The 16,738-nt window shown below is 38.1% G+C and overlaps 2 protein-coding genes across 7 annotated transcripts in view; both read right to left on the minus strand.

Annotated features, from left to right (window-relative positions):
* Positions 1-6,295, minus strand: part of VEGFD (vascular endothelial growth factor D) — a 31,107-nt gene extending 24,812 nt beyond the window's left edge. Inside the window, exon 1 of one of the 3 annotated variants that reach the window (XM_036016769.1) lies at positions 5,680-6,295. In XM_036016769.1, coding sequence (XP_035872662.1) covers positions 5,680-5,778 — 99 coding nt within the window. In that variant the 5' untranslated portion in view covers positions 5,779-6,295. The remainder of the gene's footprint in view (positions 1-5,679) is intronic. The other 2 variants (XM_036016768.1, XM_036016770.1) reach the window with 2 other exon arrangements.
* Positions 6,296-6,587: 292 nt separating this feature from the next.
* The window catches only part of PIR (pirin), an 83,118-nt gene continuing 72,967 nt past the window's right edge, over positions 6,588-16,738 (minus strand). For all 4 annotated transcript variants that reach the window (XM_036016772.1, XM_036016771.1, XM_028523259.2 and 1 more), the window contains 2 exons: positions 9,601-9,667; positions 6,588-6,895 (listed from right to left, as the gene is read on the minus strand). In XM_036016772.1, the coding sequence (XP_035872665.1) occupies positions 6,780-6,895; positions 9,601-9,667 (183 nt within the window). In that variant the 3' untranslated portion in view covers positions 6,588-6,779. The remainder of the gene's footprint in view (positions 6,896-9,600; positions 9,668-16,738) is intronic.

The raw sequence follows: 16,738 nt of genomic DNA on the forward strand, positions 1-16,738 counted from the left end.
AATCCTCTGAATAACCCCAAGAGTATATATTCCTGAGTTGAGATCTTTATCACTGATCTCGAAGATCAAGGGTCCAATGTCTAAGGGAACACCCCAAAGCCTTTATGGTAAGTAGGTTATTGTTAAAAACCATTTCAGTGCCTCCCCCACATCTCTCCCCACCAAGGAAAGAGTCTTATTTCTCAGCCCCATTGATGCTGACACATGTGACCTGCTTTGAGAAATAGGATGTTACAAGAGATGATACAAGCAGAGGACTGAAATGTAGTTATGACTGCACAGTTCTCCTACAGTTCCACCATCACCACAAGCACCTGTCTGTGCTAACCCACTTATCCAAGGAGGAGGAGAGACGTGTGGGGCAGATCCACACTCAACCTACGGCTTGACTCTTGACTCCCAGCCAAGTCACAGAAATGTAAGTGATAATAAATTTTTGATGTTTGAAGCCACTGAAATTTGGACTGGTTTTTTACACACCATTTTTGCCACAATAATTAACTCCTACAGTCCTATTTCAACCTCAGTATAACGTAATCCATTGGATGGGCAGAGGATGTTTATGAAAAAACCTCTCCATCCTTTGTACAAGGCTGTCCTGCTGTGTTGCCCCTTTCACCTGTCTTCCTAAACATGCATCAGTCCCATGTCAACATCCACTGCCTTCCTCCTCTTCCTGATCAACACCCTCTGCATCATCTAAGATGCACAGGGATCCTGAGTCTTGCTGGGACAGTGTAGTCATGAACCAAGCACACCGTCACGAAGCCTGCTTTCACTTTTTCATCCCACTCTGTTCTTTGGGGGGAGTCTCTAAGATGAACTCAGGGTATTAATTTAACCAAAATTACACTCTTCTTAACTCTTACCAGAGTGAAACAGTATGCAACAGTGGAATATCTGCCATAGCACTATTCAATGCATGATATTTTTCTCTCCAGAAACACTTTTAGCCAAATCTAGATTTCAGGAAAACAATACTTTTCTCCATGTGAGTGTTATAATTATTAGGTAACAATGAGTGACAAGAGGAGGCTCATTATTAAAAATTACAGTGTTAAGCCCTGGCTGGCATAGCTCAGTGGATTGAGCGTGGGCTGAAAACCAAAAGTGTCACAGGTTCGATTCCCAGACAGGGCACATGCCTGGGTTGCAGGCCATAACCCCCAGCAACCGCACATTGATGTTTCTCTCTCTCTCTCTCTATCTCCCTCCCTTCCCTCTCTAAAAATAAATAAATAAAATCTTTAAAAAATTACAATGTTACTTAAAGTTTTGGGTATTAAAACTATCCTTCCTATAGGTCAAAGTGAACTCTATGGCTGTTGGTAAGACACACAAATAACTGAGACCTCTTCACTTTATAAAAAAATATCACTTCCACTCATGTGTCTGGCACATACAAGACATTCCAGAAATGTTTACTGAACTGAATGTACAGCTCTCCTTTTTCAAGGAGAAGGAGCCTCCTTAGCAGCAGAAATAACCCTGAGTGTCTTCCTTCAGCATTTCTACCCCAGAGTTCCAGGTCTTATTAAGTTCTACACGGAAGCATCCTATGTATCCAAATACTGTATTTTCACTTCACAAATTGTATTTATAAACCTGTCCCAAGGGGATTCCATAATGGAAGCTGTTCAATATTCAGCTTTACTGTTATTTTTTCTAGAGCTCTTAGGAGTCTAGAGTAAATATTCATCCACAAGTGGAAATCAGGTTTTTCATGTAAAAAATAAGTCATACCAAGAAGTACTATATTCAAGATATAAGCTGCAGGTGGTATCCTGAATACCAATAATATGCTATAGTGATATAAAAACTTCAACCACTAGTTAAAAGTGAGGAGCTAGGATAGACTAGGTCTGTGTATAGAAGCATGTAATTCAAAACATTAAACTGTAAAGTAATAAATGAAGGAGAAGTTAATGGAAAGCATTTTAAATGTCTTATGCCAAGAGTTGTCCCTGATAGAAAAGTGGACAAGAGCTCGTTGGGCCATATGACTAGCAACAAAGTCAGTGGACCTTCTTGTGCGTTAGTTCGGAAGTGGGAATAGGGAGGGAAGTGGGGCAGGTCTGCTTCCTGGAGTTAAATAGGGAAGGTGTACCTCAGTCCTTTTTATTCCATTCACTTTAGAGACAATTTTGGAAGAAGGCAAGTGACACAAAAATTATGAAGTCTTGTCAGCCACCTGACTTTCTCATGAGAGTTAGTTATCTTACATTGCTGTAGATCTCAGACTTATCACAGTCTTACACAGATTCTGAATGACTTCAACATGCAGCAATATTCTTCCACCACTGAAGTTAAGAAAGAGGAGGCTAAAAGGAAGTATGAGGGAGAAGGGAACACATTTTGCCAAAAAAGAATTGGGAAAGCATACCATGACCCGGAATTATTCATTTACCACTCTATTGATATGTCTGCCTCAGTGACCTGGAAAAGATTTATGGAGGATGGCTTCCCTTAGTAGCTTATCAAATAAACCAGAAATAGTGTTGGCCAGAAGATCAATGGGAGCAACAAGACAGTGAGGTTGCAGGTGTTTATTTACCAAATGCCCAGAATGGCTATACTATTATACTCAGGATTGTCACATGCAGATGTGAGTCTATGCGGATGGAGCTTCCTAGAGTTGTGCAGTGCATAACCTGTGCAACTTTCTATGACTGACCTACCTGTATTTTAAAAAGCTGAAGAAAATAAACACAGAAATAGACCCCACATCCAGATGGTTAATCTGATTATATTGTTGAGTCAAAAAGAGGCATTGGGTTAACCTTATTTCTAGAAGAAAATGTACTCTACTTAGACTGGGGAACTTAGCAGCTAAACAGTAAATACAGTACATTTGAGATGAGATTTTCAAACATATTTATCTCAATTCACAAATTCCATGCATTGCTTACTCCAAACAGCCATCTTAAGTATAAGTGGCAAGATTAATGAAATTGGGGTATATTATACTCAAATGGTATTAAGCACAATTATCCAAGGTATTAGTAGCTGTTTGCATGGTTGCTATGGAAAAAATGTTCACAGACTTATGTAACTATAGTAGAGGCAACTCTAATCTAAACTGAAATGGGGAGCGCTGGGGAGGTGGGGAGGGCTGGGGGGAAAAGGCAGAAAACTGTACTTGAACAACAATAAAAATGTTTAAAAATAAACTGAAAACAAAAACAGGAAAATGTTCAAGGCTAGAAAGTGAGAACAGCCCTGGTGGTGTAGCTCAGTGGATTGAGTGCCAGCCTATGAACCAAAGGGTCACCTGTTCAATTCCTGTTCAGGGTACGTACCTGGGTTGTGGGCCAGGTCCCCAGTAGGGGGCATGCGAGGGGCAATCATACACTGATGTTTCTTTCCCTTTCTTTCTCCTGCCCCCTCTCTCTAAAAATAAATAAATAAAATCTTAAAAAAAATTAAAAACAAAAGAAAGTGAGAACAATGGGGGAAGGGCAATCAAGGGATAGAATTGGCACCATAGTGCATTCTGGAAAAAAGGTTGTTAGAAGAGAGGAGGGTAGAGAGAAGAACCTTCTCATGGACCTACTATTGAGAAGGACCCTGAAAATGTCTTATAATAAATAAAACATATTCATCCCAAAAGGCAAAAAGTAAAATTCATATCCTAGTGTCTAAACCAGCTAAACCTTTTAGCTGAATATGCTTTCCTACTAAATTTTAACAAGAGAAACACGAACACTAAGAAACAAATTTCTTCTTAGATTTCTTCTTTAGAAAAAGTTGGAGGGAGAGGAAAAGTCTTATAATCAATATGATAAACTTCCTTATTAACCCTCCCTCACCACTTTGTCACATCTATACCAAAACTTCTGTTTAACTATATGGGCAACCTTTCCTTCATATCAGAAATATTTCATATAGCTGGGGATTGGGTGGATATAAGCTGAGTATATGTAGCTATACCTTTTAAGGGAAATTCTAATATATATGAAGGAAATCACTAATATTTTTAAGCATACCATGCTGTGTCTCCCCTGTGTAAGGACAAGTTTCCTGTCACATGCGAATTGAACTGCTTTCCTCCATGGCCCCATTAAATAAGTTTATGCATTAGCAGCAAATTTGAAACATTTAAAACCTCAATGTGCCCAGGACACCTAAAGAATTCTTGATGTCCGTGCTCTTTAAAAGAGTTGAACAACCTCAAGAATGGCACTTAATTCTAACAAATCAGTCTCTTCTTGTCCCATCAAATACATTGATGTTTTCAAAGTACAATGGAAACATCTTAAAGCTCCATGCAATGAAAGGGGAAAAAGTACAACGTCATGAACTCAGCACATCTAAACCTGAGTTTTGTGCACTTAAAAAGCTGAACAGCCTGGAAAGTCTTACTTGCTTCAAACAAGTCAGATGTTTTTCCCTCCTGTTACGTAGGCTCAAATAGATTCCTTTTCACCTGGAACCTGGCATTGAGATCCAGCATCCAGGCTGGTGGCAATGAAAGGGAGCTGAACAACAGCGACTTCTCCCATGTGCATCTGGAATCTGGGAAGTTAGAAAAGTGTAAACTGCTAGACAGGGTAACTCTCTACCCCTCACACAGAATTCACCCTTTACAGATATACTGTATGTCAGTTTATGTACTGTGTTTTTCTGTGCTTTATACATAATAAGATTAAGACTTTTTCAGCCCCAAGAGCCAATTTCCCCTGTTGGGGGCACTATCACCCCTAGTGAAAATGCATGACTTAATGATAGCTACAACAACTCAAGCCCACATTTCATTGTCTGCTCACGGCCAGAAATTCCTAAATCAGTAATGATTTAGCACCACTTAAGTCAAAATAATTATATTGGAATCATTTTCTAAATCATAAGCTGAAAAAATATACTCTATGAAACATGCAAAACTGGGTAAAATATTGTTCAGTCAGTAACATCCCAGTTAATTTTCTTTTTTGCATTACTCTCAGTCTATTGGGCTCTATCTAATACTTGTTCATAGAACCAAAGATTCAAATACCGTTTAATTTTACACATTTCCGAAAGCAAAAAACCAAATGAACTTCAGAGAAAATATTTTTCCAGATAGTGGCCATGGGTAATTTGGAAAACCAGACAGAGAATTTCTGTGGAAAGCAGATAATTATCTAACTAAATTAACTAATATTTGCTGCTTACAAACAACCTGAAAATAAATGGCCCACAAATTGATGTGTGTTACAAAACCAAGTCAGAGCTTCATTGGAAAATCACTGTGCTATCCATACATACAATTGAGGGGAAGCGTCCCCATCTGCAAAGATTCTGCAAAATTCATTTATGTCCTTTTTTAAAAGATTTTATTTATTTATTTCTAGAGAGGGGAAGGGAGGGAGAAAGAGAGGGAGAGAGAAACATCAATGTGTAGTTGCCTCTTGCACACCCCCTACTGGGGACCTGGCCTGCAACTCAGGCATGTGCCCTGACTGGGAATCAAACTGGCGACCCTTTGGTTCGCAGGCCGGCACTCAGTCCACTGAGCCATACCAGCCAGGGATTATTTATGTTCTTTTACATCTTCAATATACCCCCAGCATTTTCAAACACCCGTGGCAAGAATCATAGGAAGCCTAAAAAACAGAACACTCAAATGGAGGGTGCAAATAAAGTCCACCGTATAAGCCAATTAAAAATATCTGTATCATATTAAAAATTGAGCTCACCTACCTTCACTGGTCCATGTTCATAACTGGAGTCTTGTACCAATTGCAGATAAGACATCATGAAAATATTCACCACTGCCCACTGTCTGTACATTTTGAACATTTTAATCCTCTGATTACCAAGTAGTTGACATCAGGCAGCTAGAGAAAACTGTTTCAAAAGGCATTCTCCAGAAGGAAATCTCGAAATCCCAAGACTTCACATAGAAGAACAAATAATCAGTTGTGATCAAAATCTAATGAAACAACTTCAATTCGTTAAGGTACCTTTTTGCACAATCTCACGCAGACAGAGAGAGACGAAAAAAAATTTAAGTGTTCTCATGATCCAAAAATACTCAGGAGGTGGACATGTTTACCACTTGCATTGAGAAAGCACTTTTAATCCATTTCATGTCCAGCAAATTTAAAAAATCTCTCCACCCTATGCCCCAGGTTCTAGCTGCTTTGTAAAGAGGTAGTGTGACCAACAATGTTTGCAGCTACAGAAAAGCTGGAACCCAAGTCCGAGATTCTTTTTTCACAACTCACATGGAAGCTTGCTGGAGCATGTGTTTTAAATCTTACACAGATTTTGGCAGAAAATGCAGGGAAGTCTTGGCTGTAATCCTGTCACATCCCTACCAATAGCAGAGATGTTTTAAAAACGGAGTCAAACACTCAAGACTGTTATTATTTTAATGCAGATGACCTGTAACATGAAACCCCTGCACACAGGCATGACTGTGTATCAAAATTGCCATGTTCAACTGCACACATCAACTGCTGGTGACACACAGAAGCAATCAAATACACTTTAAAACCGCACACGTGCACAAAAATAAGAAAATACCCCTCCACACAAAAGCAAACATATATAAAATGGTTTTTTAACAAAAGATTAGTAACGTGACTCACAATGAAGAACACCGATTTTTAAAGGAGCAACAATTAGATTTATTTACATGTGCCAGGAAATACGTCATATGCACCGATATAAAAACCATGTTATCACTTTAGTGTGGAATTCTTCAGAAGCACCTGCTAAGTCAGCTTTGGAAATTGAATGCATTGACTGAATAGATGCTACAAATGGCAAAAATACTGAAAGACCTGCTCTTGTGCTCAGTAGTTTCCAATCTTTGATTTCCAGGTTTTGGCTCTTTCAAACCCATTTTTTGCATTTCTGAAGTCAAGAATGGCCTGAGAAATCTCTTCATTAGTGTTCATCACGAATGGGCCTAAGGTAGAAAGAGACATTCAGATAGTTCTGAGTGATGATAACATTTTCTTCTACCACTAGAAATGGTATGTGTTTCTGGAGTTCTTAACATGAAACAAATCCAGGCCTATCTGAATAGGAAAAGGTTATTTCCACAGTGTCTAATCCCCAAGGGTGGTAATATAAGTTTCTTGACCAGGGTTGTGTTTGATTATAAAGACCAAACTTCAGATAAGCAAAGGCAATGACATCTCCTTCATCCATTGTAGGTTGCCACCAACAATGGCAATGTCTATTTTAACCTTCTTAGGTTTGGTTCTATTACAACCATTTTGTAGGTGTTAGGGTATTTTTCCTTCCTTATATTTTGGAGATATAATCGACATGCAATATTATATTAGTTTCAGGTGTAAACATAATGATTTTAGACTAGTATATAGTGTAAAATGATCACTACAAAAAGTCGAGTTAATACCCATTTTACCCCTTGTGATGAGAACTTTTAAGATTTACTGTAGTGTTATTTTTATAGCACTAGTTGATATCAAGAACTGAACCAGTCTGGCACAGAGAATTGGCAAATCTCATCCTAATTTGGTGTCTACACAGTATATCAAACTGTGTGCTTACATGATGGGACTAAGTCATTTTTAAAAATTGGTAAACAGTTTGTTGACAACAAAAAAAAGATTACAAAAATTCCAAGTCAAGAAAGCATCATATTTTGGATTCTCTATGGGTTGGCAAATTGTTTCTGTAAAAGGCCAGATAGTATATATTTTAGATTATATATATATATATAAAATGGGACCTGTGTGACTGACCTAGCTATGAATTGACTATGTGGTTATAGGATTTGTATATATATTTTGTGATCCAACAGTCTACTCAACTCTTTTGTTGAAGTGCAAAAGGAGCCACAGACAATGTGAAAATAAATAGGTATGGCTGTGTGCCAATAAAACTTTATTTACAAAAACATGCAGTGGGTAGATCTGGCTCATGAGTCAGAGTTTGCTGGTCCCTTTGTCTAACTACAGGTTTGAACTCAGGTTTTGCTAAATGTGCAGAAGTCTGTAGAAGTTTGTCTCTTCCCTTTTCTTCACACATTAAAGGAACAAAGGGACACTGTCTTGGACTGTATCACTCCTGAGATCTATTGGATAAACAAGGCCAACTCCTCTGGCATTGTCAGTGTCTTGAAAGTAGATGACAGATTTGTCCATTCAGTATGGACACTCTGAAGAGGTTCCTGGCATTCCTCTTATGAAAGTTCTTTGTCTAAAGGGTTTTCTTAGAGAGTCTCAAATTAAAATAGAACTGTATTACTTAGAGGGAATCACACAGTCAAGCTCCTTAACCACTGTTGGTGTATTGGGGCTTTGACACTCACTTTAGTTTAATACTTGAGAATGAAGACACAGAATAATATGCTTTGATGATATTGACGTCTCTTGGGATGTTGAAGGGAATAGGATGACCATAGAAAGAGAAACAAGCAGAAAGCATCTAGATTCATTCATTCATTCATTCATTCAATTACCTATCTATTGAGTATTTACTGAGTGCCTATTAAAGGACAAACATTGTGCTAGGAGCTAGAGAGAAATGACAGACTCTCTCCCCCAAGGACTTCAAATCTATCGCACAGACAGATATGAAAACAAGTTATAACAATCAGTGTGATACACTGAATGATGAATTTATGTAAAATCTATGGAATCAGTACAGAAAGGGTAGGAAGGGTCCAGTAAGGGAGTCACAAAGGAAGTGATGTTTGAACAAGTATACATGGAGGAAAGGCATTTTCATGATTAGCATGCTGGAGGAATTGAGGATGGGGGCACAGTGCTGGAAGGAGGGCTCAGAGTGGGGGAAAGAATTGGGGGATCTGGTATGTAGGAGAGGCTAGACTTCTCTGGGTTTTGGATTCCATCTACCAGAAGTTTGGATATAATGCTGCAAGTGATAAGGAATCACCGAAGAGTTAAGTAGAGTAACGCAATCTGATTTGCCGGTTTTGAAGAAGATTTTGGCATCAGAATAGAGAAGATGTCTGATCTGGGAGGCTGGCTGTTGGTGGAATGAAGGGTAATTGAGACACAGGACATCAGGGACTGTGGGTAGAGCAAGGAGCTCAGTTCTAGATATTTCGACATGAAGGTGCTGGAGAGAATAAAATGGCTTCCTGCCAGAGGTGCTTAGTACATTGTTGGAAATATGGATCTGGGGCTCATGAGAGAAATTTCATCTGGAGCCCTAGCCAGTGTGGCTCAGTTGGTTGGAGCATTGTCTCATAAAGCAAAAGGTCACCGGTTCAATTGTTCTGAAGATTAAATATATTAATACTTGGAAAGCATTCCATGAATTCTAGTAAACAGTAAATGCTGCCCAAAGACCTGTTAAATAAATAAGTAAAATGTTGAGATTTCATTTTTCTCATTTAAAAAAGGGACATGACTACATCAACGCTAAGGACATACCCTATTCCAACAATCTATGATATCCTGCGCTTCATTTGCGGACACACAACTAAGGACATTCCATGATAACAGAAACAAAGGCCTTAGCTAATTCATTCCCAAACAGTCAATACATGGTTGTGGCTGTATACATGAATAGGTAATAGAATAATGTAAATGTCTGAATTTTAAAAAGTTAAAAACAAACAAAACAAAACAAAACAAAACCAAATGCTTCAATGGACATATCTTCTGGGCTTACCATGTTGGACAACTGGTTCTCCTAATGGCTCCCCAGCAATCAGGACAAAGTGACATCTCTCAGGATCCTAAAGTCAAAGAAGAAAGCATCAAACAATAAACATGCTTATGTTTTAATTAAACTTATTGGGGTGTCATTGGTTAATCGGGCCATATAGGTTTTAAGTGTATATTACTATAATACATGTTCTGTATATTAACATGCTTATTTTTGAGTGTCAAATTAGGAAACTTTGAAGTTGGCATGCTGGCCAAGTGGACAAGGTTCCTAATTCCAAATATAAATCCTAGAAATATTTTCTGTGCAGCACTCAATATGAAAACACTTATTCCTTAAGATGTTTCGTAGCATTTAGAACATCAGGGCAGACCACAAAAATATTAATCTTCTCAAATAAAAAGAATTTAAGTTAAGATTTTTCTCAACCGGAAACATCTTAAGACAAATTGTGTGACTGACCTGGCTATGAATTGACTGTGTGATGATAAAACTTGTAATCTACCACTAACAATATCATTTTTTTGAACAACACACACCTCTTTATTTTAGGCCAGATCTACACAGAGGAAGACTTGGCAGACCTCATATTTAGGTACTATGTGTTTATTTAAGATTCCATTTTAAAGCACTACTTCCTGGTAACTACTCAAGTCTCCCTGTTGCTCCCCAACCAGATGGACTTTGTCTTTAAAGTAGGAGTATTCCAAAATTAGATCATTTTTAGGCAGAAATCTGTCCTCTTCATGCCCATTCAAAATAATTACTATAGCAGAGAACCTGAAGACATGAGCACAAGGAGGAGAACAAGCTGACCTGAGAATTTGTGTTGAGGCCATGAAGGTAACTGTAGGCACAAGTCAACCACATGTTTGTAAAGATTAATTTCTTAGTTTGTTTTCAATTAGAGAGTGCATTCGTTACTATTTTGTATTAGTTTCAGGTGTATGGCTTGGTGGTTAGACAACCTTATACTTTACAAAGTGTTCCCCTTATTATTTCAAGAACCCTCCCGGTACCATATACAGTTATTTACACAGAAAAGAAACCATTGACAAAACAAAAAGACAACCCACTGAATGGAAGAACATATTTGCCAATGATACATCTGATAAGGGGTTAGTATCCAAAATTCACAAAGAACTCAAACAAATCAACACCCCCCCCCAAAAAAAACCCAATCCAATTAAAAATTGGGCAGAGGACCTAAATAGACACTTCTCCAAAGAAGGCATGTGAAAAGATGGCGAACATCACTAATCATCAGAGAGATGCAAGTTAAAACCACAATGAGATATAACCTCACACCGGTCAGAATGGCTATCATCAATAAACCAACAAATGAATGTTGGCAAGTATGTGGTAAAAAGAAAACTGTCTTGCACTGTTGGTAAGAAAAGCAGATTGGTGCAGACACTGTGGAAAACAGCATGCACGTTCCTCAAAAAATTAAAAATGGAACTGCCTTATGACACAGCAATTCCACTTCTCAGTATTTATCCAAAGAAACCCAGGACAATAATTCAAAAGAATATATGCACCTCTGTGTTCATTACAGAGTTATTTACAATAGCCAAGCTATGGAAGTAACCCATGGGCCCATCAATACACAAGTGAATAAAAAGTGGTGGGCCCTGGCTGGCTGGCTCAGTTGGATGGAGCATCATCCTGTACACCAAAAGGCTGTGGGTTCAATGCCTAGTTAGGACATGTACAGGAGGCAACCGATTGATGCTTCTCTCTCACAGTAATGTTTTTTTCTTTCTCCCTTTTTATTTCTCTCTCAAAATAAAAAAAAATGTTATAAAAGATTAGATTTTCCCTGAAGCTGAAGAAATATTAACTATACCTAATGTTAGTGTGGATGCAGACAAAGATACACTTCTATGTGTCATTTGTGATGGTTTTTTTTGTTTTTTTTTTAAATATTTTATTTATTTATTATTTTTAGAGAGGGAAGGGAAGGAGATAGAGAGAGAGAGAGAGAGAAACATCAACGTGCGGTTGCTGGGGGTTATGGCCTGCAACCCAGGAATGTACCCTGGCTGGGAATCGAACCTGCGACACTTTGGTTCCCAGCCCATGCTCAATTCACTGAGCTATGCCAGCCAGGGCTTCATTTGTGATGTTTTAAATTGGCACAAGAATCCTTCCAGGGAGCCCTTTCACAAGGTGACTTCAAACCCTACTACCACTGATATCCTGTGATTGAGTAATCCCAGAAAAACCAGCAGAAGAACCCTCTCTCACACACAGACACACCCTTCACTTTATGAACATAATAATGTTTTCAGCCACTAGATTTTAGGGTAATTTGCTACCCACTAATAAATAACTGAACATTATGTATTTTAAGGTGTCTCTTAGGTTTATCTAATTGAAAATAAAACAATAAGCAAACCCATAATGATTAGGTACTTTTAAAAAAGGCTTCAAAAAAATTTTTTTTGTTTTTTTTTAAAGGAAGGAGAAAGAGAGGGAGAGAAACATCAATGTGTGGTTGCATCTCGCACACCCCCTCCAGGGGACCTGACCTACACACAGGCATGCACCCTAGACCAGGAACCAAACCAGCGACCCCCTGGCTTACAGGCATGCGCTCAATCCACTGCGGTACACCAGCCAGGGCAAAATTTTTTCAAAGATTCAGCCATAGTCTAATAGTACAGCATATTTCTAAATATGTGGTAAAATAATATGTCATATATTATATTTATATGCTTTTACTAATTTCTTGAATTAGAAATCATTATAATGTTACTAGTACCAGAAGAGCTATCACTGGATTCAATAAAAATGAGTAATAAATTCTTCAGTTTTCCATGTAGTTAAAAAGTCTTGTATATTACAGGACTAAAATTAATTTTTTATTTAAAAAATTAAAAGGGAATTTATGGTAGGATGTTTTCTGCAAAAGTCTTTAGTCCCTTCAATCCCAGGGCTGGCGTTATTTAGTACATCTACCCAGTGAATGGTATAATCATTTCTTCATGTTTACAAAATATGCTTAAGTATTTCTAGACCTGCATTTATTTATACATCATCTCCCTTACCTATCCATAACACAATTTGCTGTCAAATTATGCTAATGTGAACTCAGTTGAAAATCAGAGAGTGAGCCTGCAAAGACTTCTGCTAATTCAAAATTTAAAACCAACTGTCATAAACTGCATACATAAACATTAATGCTTTAACCTTACTCAATGCAGAGCCTCACTCAATTCCTCTTTATTCTTGCTTTTAACCCATTGCTCACAATTAGGCTTTGTGGTTATCAGATCTTTAAGAGATTCAAAGCTAGAAGAAAGGGAAGCACTTCTGGATAGCGATACAAGAAAATAGACAGCTTAACATCAGTGATGGAAATGAAAAAAAAAAAACCTATATAGAACAGGCACAGAAGCTTAAAAATTAGTCTAGGTCCACTTACACCATAACTTTATAGCTCACAATGATAAACAGTATACATGCTGATGGCCCAAGGTTATGAGTAAGTGAGACCTCAGCCCACAGGAAAAGGGCAGGTTCTATGTGAAATGACTTTTTTTTTTTTCAAAAAAGTTTAAATGTCATGTTTAAATGACTAAAAAGTCAACTTTAAAAAAAGCACAGTTATCAAAAAAGGTTTATTCCCTAATAAACCCTTGGTGAAAATTCAGTGTGACTCCACAGACATTTGAAAGAAAAGTATCGTAGAAAAATAGTTCTGAACATTGGCACTGCATCAATTATAATTTAATCCAAAAGAAGATGTCACTGACTAGTGTTCTGAAGGTGTTTTTTGGAGGGCAGATGCACTTGAGTTTTAGGGTCTGGGGGCAGAGAGGAGGGTTGGGGGGTTTGAGAGAAGGAAAGAGGAAAGGCTAGCCTTTGGTGTCATTCATATGCTGGCTTCTAAGACTGAGTTTTTCAATTCAGAAGATGCATCTTTTGTGAGCAACAAACTTGTCCTATGGTTTATGCATTTTACAATGATAATGTTTTAAAAATTAGAGTCTTGCTCCTTTTGATATTACTCTAACCAATTGATGACTTTCCATTTATCATTCGGACAAAAGGATAAAAGGACACTTGCATTTGGTCTGAGGTGAAAAATGCTGCTGCTGCTGCTGGGTGTTGAGGAATTCAGGGGTTTGGTTTCTCATTTCACAAATCTGAAGGATAGTCCAAGCTTCTTTTAATGACTTTTCCACAAAATTAACCTCTGAGTGGCCCCTTCTGCTCTAACCTAAACCAGATGTTTTATGTCTTTTACTGCTTTCTTAAATGCATCTTTTCTCTTTCTTTAGTGAAAGCTGATAATTCTTCTGACTATTCAGTAGAGTGCTGATGTGGGGGAAAGTTCCAATTGCTGTCATCCTGAAAAATCCTTGTCTATGGTGAGTGACCTTATGTACAGTGTCAAATGATGGAAATCATGCAAGAGCACAGAATGAAAGACCTGTTTAAGACATGAATCCCTGTGTCAGTCTAAGTGAATGCCTTTTGGAGGTTTGATGGAAAACCCCACACAAAGGAAACAGGGGCCCACTTACTGCTTCATGTATCTAAAATCCAACTAACACCCACCTAAAAATCCTGATCTTTGGGGGGCCCAACCATGTCTTGTATTTTTATACCTTTTTTGTTTTATTTTGTTTTGGTTTTTACTTTGGTATACATTCTCAAAGTTCCTAGTTCAGACTTAGGCCCTTCTATGTTCACTTAATAATTTATTTTTACAAATTGCACTTGTTATTCCATAAATCTTATTGTCAAGATACGTCTTGGGTTCCGTTGATAGCAACAATAAATTATCAAAGCCCAGATGAAGGCTCTATAATTCATTTAAGGTGGTGGTAACTTCTAGGCTATGAGTATGCACTCAGTTTGTTTGATTGATTAGACTCTAGGAATGAACCTAAGGGCATGCTTTTGCTTCAAGAACATTTATTATAGTGATATTCCCCCCCCCCCCAAAAAAAAACGACCAGAAAGAAACTGACTTGTAGTATGACTTAATTGTATGCAATTGTTCTTACTAGATTTCATTGTTTAAACTTCTTAGGTCAATTTGAAGGCAAAACAATGAACTACTATCAGTTTTTTAAAAATTAATAGCTTGTTATGAATGTTTGTACATAAAGAGGCAAAAAATTGGGTGCTTTGTTTTAGTTTTGTCTTCTCATTTTTATTTTCATAAGATGTTAATCTGTATTAATTTAATGAATTCCCAGTGAATAGGGCCAGCTAAAAAGTGTCATTACTCTCAAGTATGGTTTTGATGGCATCTCACGAGGAACTGATGGTCTACCTTGACACACTATGCTTGCTAATCCACAAGGCTTAAGACCTTCTCAATGGCATACTAGTATAAACATGGGGCTGAAGGGGAGATAGAGCCTTTCATATCAAGCCCATGTGTCCAAGCCCAATCACAGAGCTATCCTGGCAACCAGAGTATGAACTGTGAGCCAAAGTAGCACAGGGAGCCTTAGCTCTTGAAACAGAGGCTGTTCCAGGGTGGCGAGTACAGTCCAGGATTAAATATCCATGGTAGCCTGGGTTGGTCCCAATCTTTAAGAACTCTGAAAAAGTTAAGCCATTCTGAAGTCATTACTGGGGTTTGTGCTTCCTCTAAGAAGCCAAAGGGTCTGGCTTCAAGACTCTTAAATCTAGCATAAACCAAGCCCCCCTACAATTTCTACCTACCATGGAAGACTTCAGGGTAATGATCACAAGAGACAACCCGCCCTCTCAGTGCTAGAAGGAAGCCAGGGAATGAGTGTATCAATTCCTCATTCTTGACCACAAGTCAGTACAAATGGGATTCAGGGGAGCACTAGGAAGTCACATCTTCCTTCTTTATCTAATGCTTAGGCTAAGTCTAGTTCCAAATGAAGATAACCTTGGCCTGGAGCCTGAGTGAATCAAGGTCCTTTAGGGCCTTTCTCTTGCTGTAGAAACTGTTATGTGCCCTAAACCTTAGGGCTAAGGTATGAATCTTCATTAGGTAACATGTATCTGGCATGACCATTCATTAAGTTAGCTATTTAGACCAGTGACCTTTCCAGCTACCATTCTTGGGCACCCACTATATACTAGACCAGTGATTAGCAATATTTTCCTTACAAAGAGCCAGAGAGTAAATGTTTTAGAGCTTGTGGGTATCCAGTTGCTCTTGCAACCACTCAACTCTACCATTGTGGTATGAAAGCATCCAGAGAAAACGGCAATGGATGGGTGTGGCTGCAGACCAAAAACTTAATTTACAAAAAAAAAAATGGATTTGAATTTGGCCTATTGGACCCATTTTACTGACCCCTGTGCTAGATCTGGATTAGACCCTTGACATATGGAATCGCACATATTGTTTCTAACCATCCTATGCAGTTGGTGTCATTATTTCAATTTTGCAGACAAAGAAACTGAAGTTCAGAGAGGCTGAGAAATGTGTCCAAAGTCACACAGCTAACAAGTTGTAAAGCCGAAATCACACCCTCACAGTCCCCTCTCCGTTGTGATCTAAGGGAGACTTTCTACTCTTCATGAATATAAGCAACACATGTCCATCTAAATGTTAATGTTTTCAAAACATACAATTTTTCACAGAAATCTTTCTAATATCTTGATGGCTCAGCCTATACATATACACAGCAAAAATGACAGAAGTGCACATAAAGAATGATGCCCTCAAAGCCAGTCATGCTACTTATCACTAAATTGATGGTTTCAGCCAATTCTTTTCTATCCCACTGCCTCCCATCTTTCTGACTCCCCTCAACACTTCTTTCTGGTGTTCCATTTTAGCTTTCAAGTTATTAACATTTGCAATTTGCCCTCTGCTAAATTATAAGAAGAACTGAGGTTATCAAATTGAACCAGATAGTGTTACACATTAATCTACTATCAGTAGGTTCATGCCTCTTTCCTGCATTGGATTGAAATAAATAAAATTGCCATCTTTTGTAGGTCAAAAGTGGCAGTTTCATTCAGTTCAACCTAATCACAGAGAGCACAGATGCTGAGATATGCATTTCATCTGGTACTCACGAGTTTTTCTGCTATTTCCTTCACAGTTCATGGTGGTGTTACAGATGATTAAGACAGTAGTAGGTCAGTAGCCAGGAAAGTGAGGAAAGATAGAATAATTCCTCAATTT

This window comes from Phyllostomus discolor, chromosome X (assembly GCF_004126475.2).
Source record: "Phyllostomus discolor isolate MPI-MPIP mPhyDis1 chromosome X, mPhyDis1.pri.v3, whole genome shotgun sequence".
Classification (NCBI taxonomy): Eukaryota; Metazoa; Chordata; class Mammalia; order Chiroptera; family Phyllostomidae; genus Phyllostomus; species Phyllostomus discolor.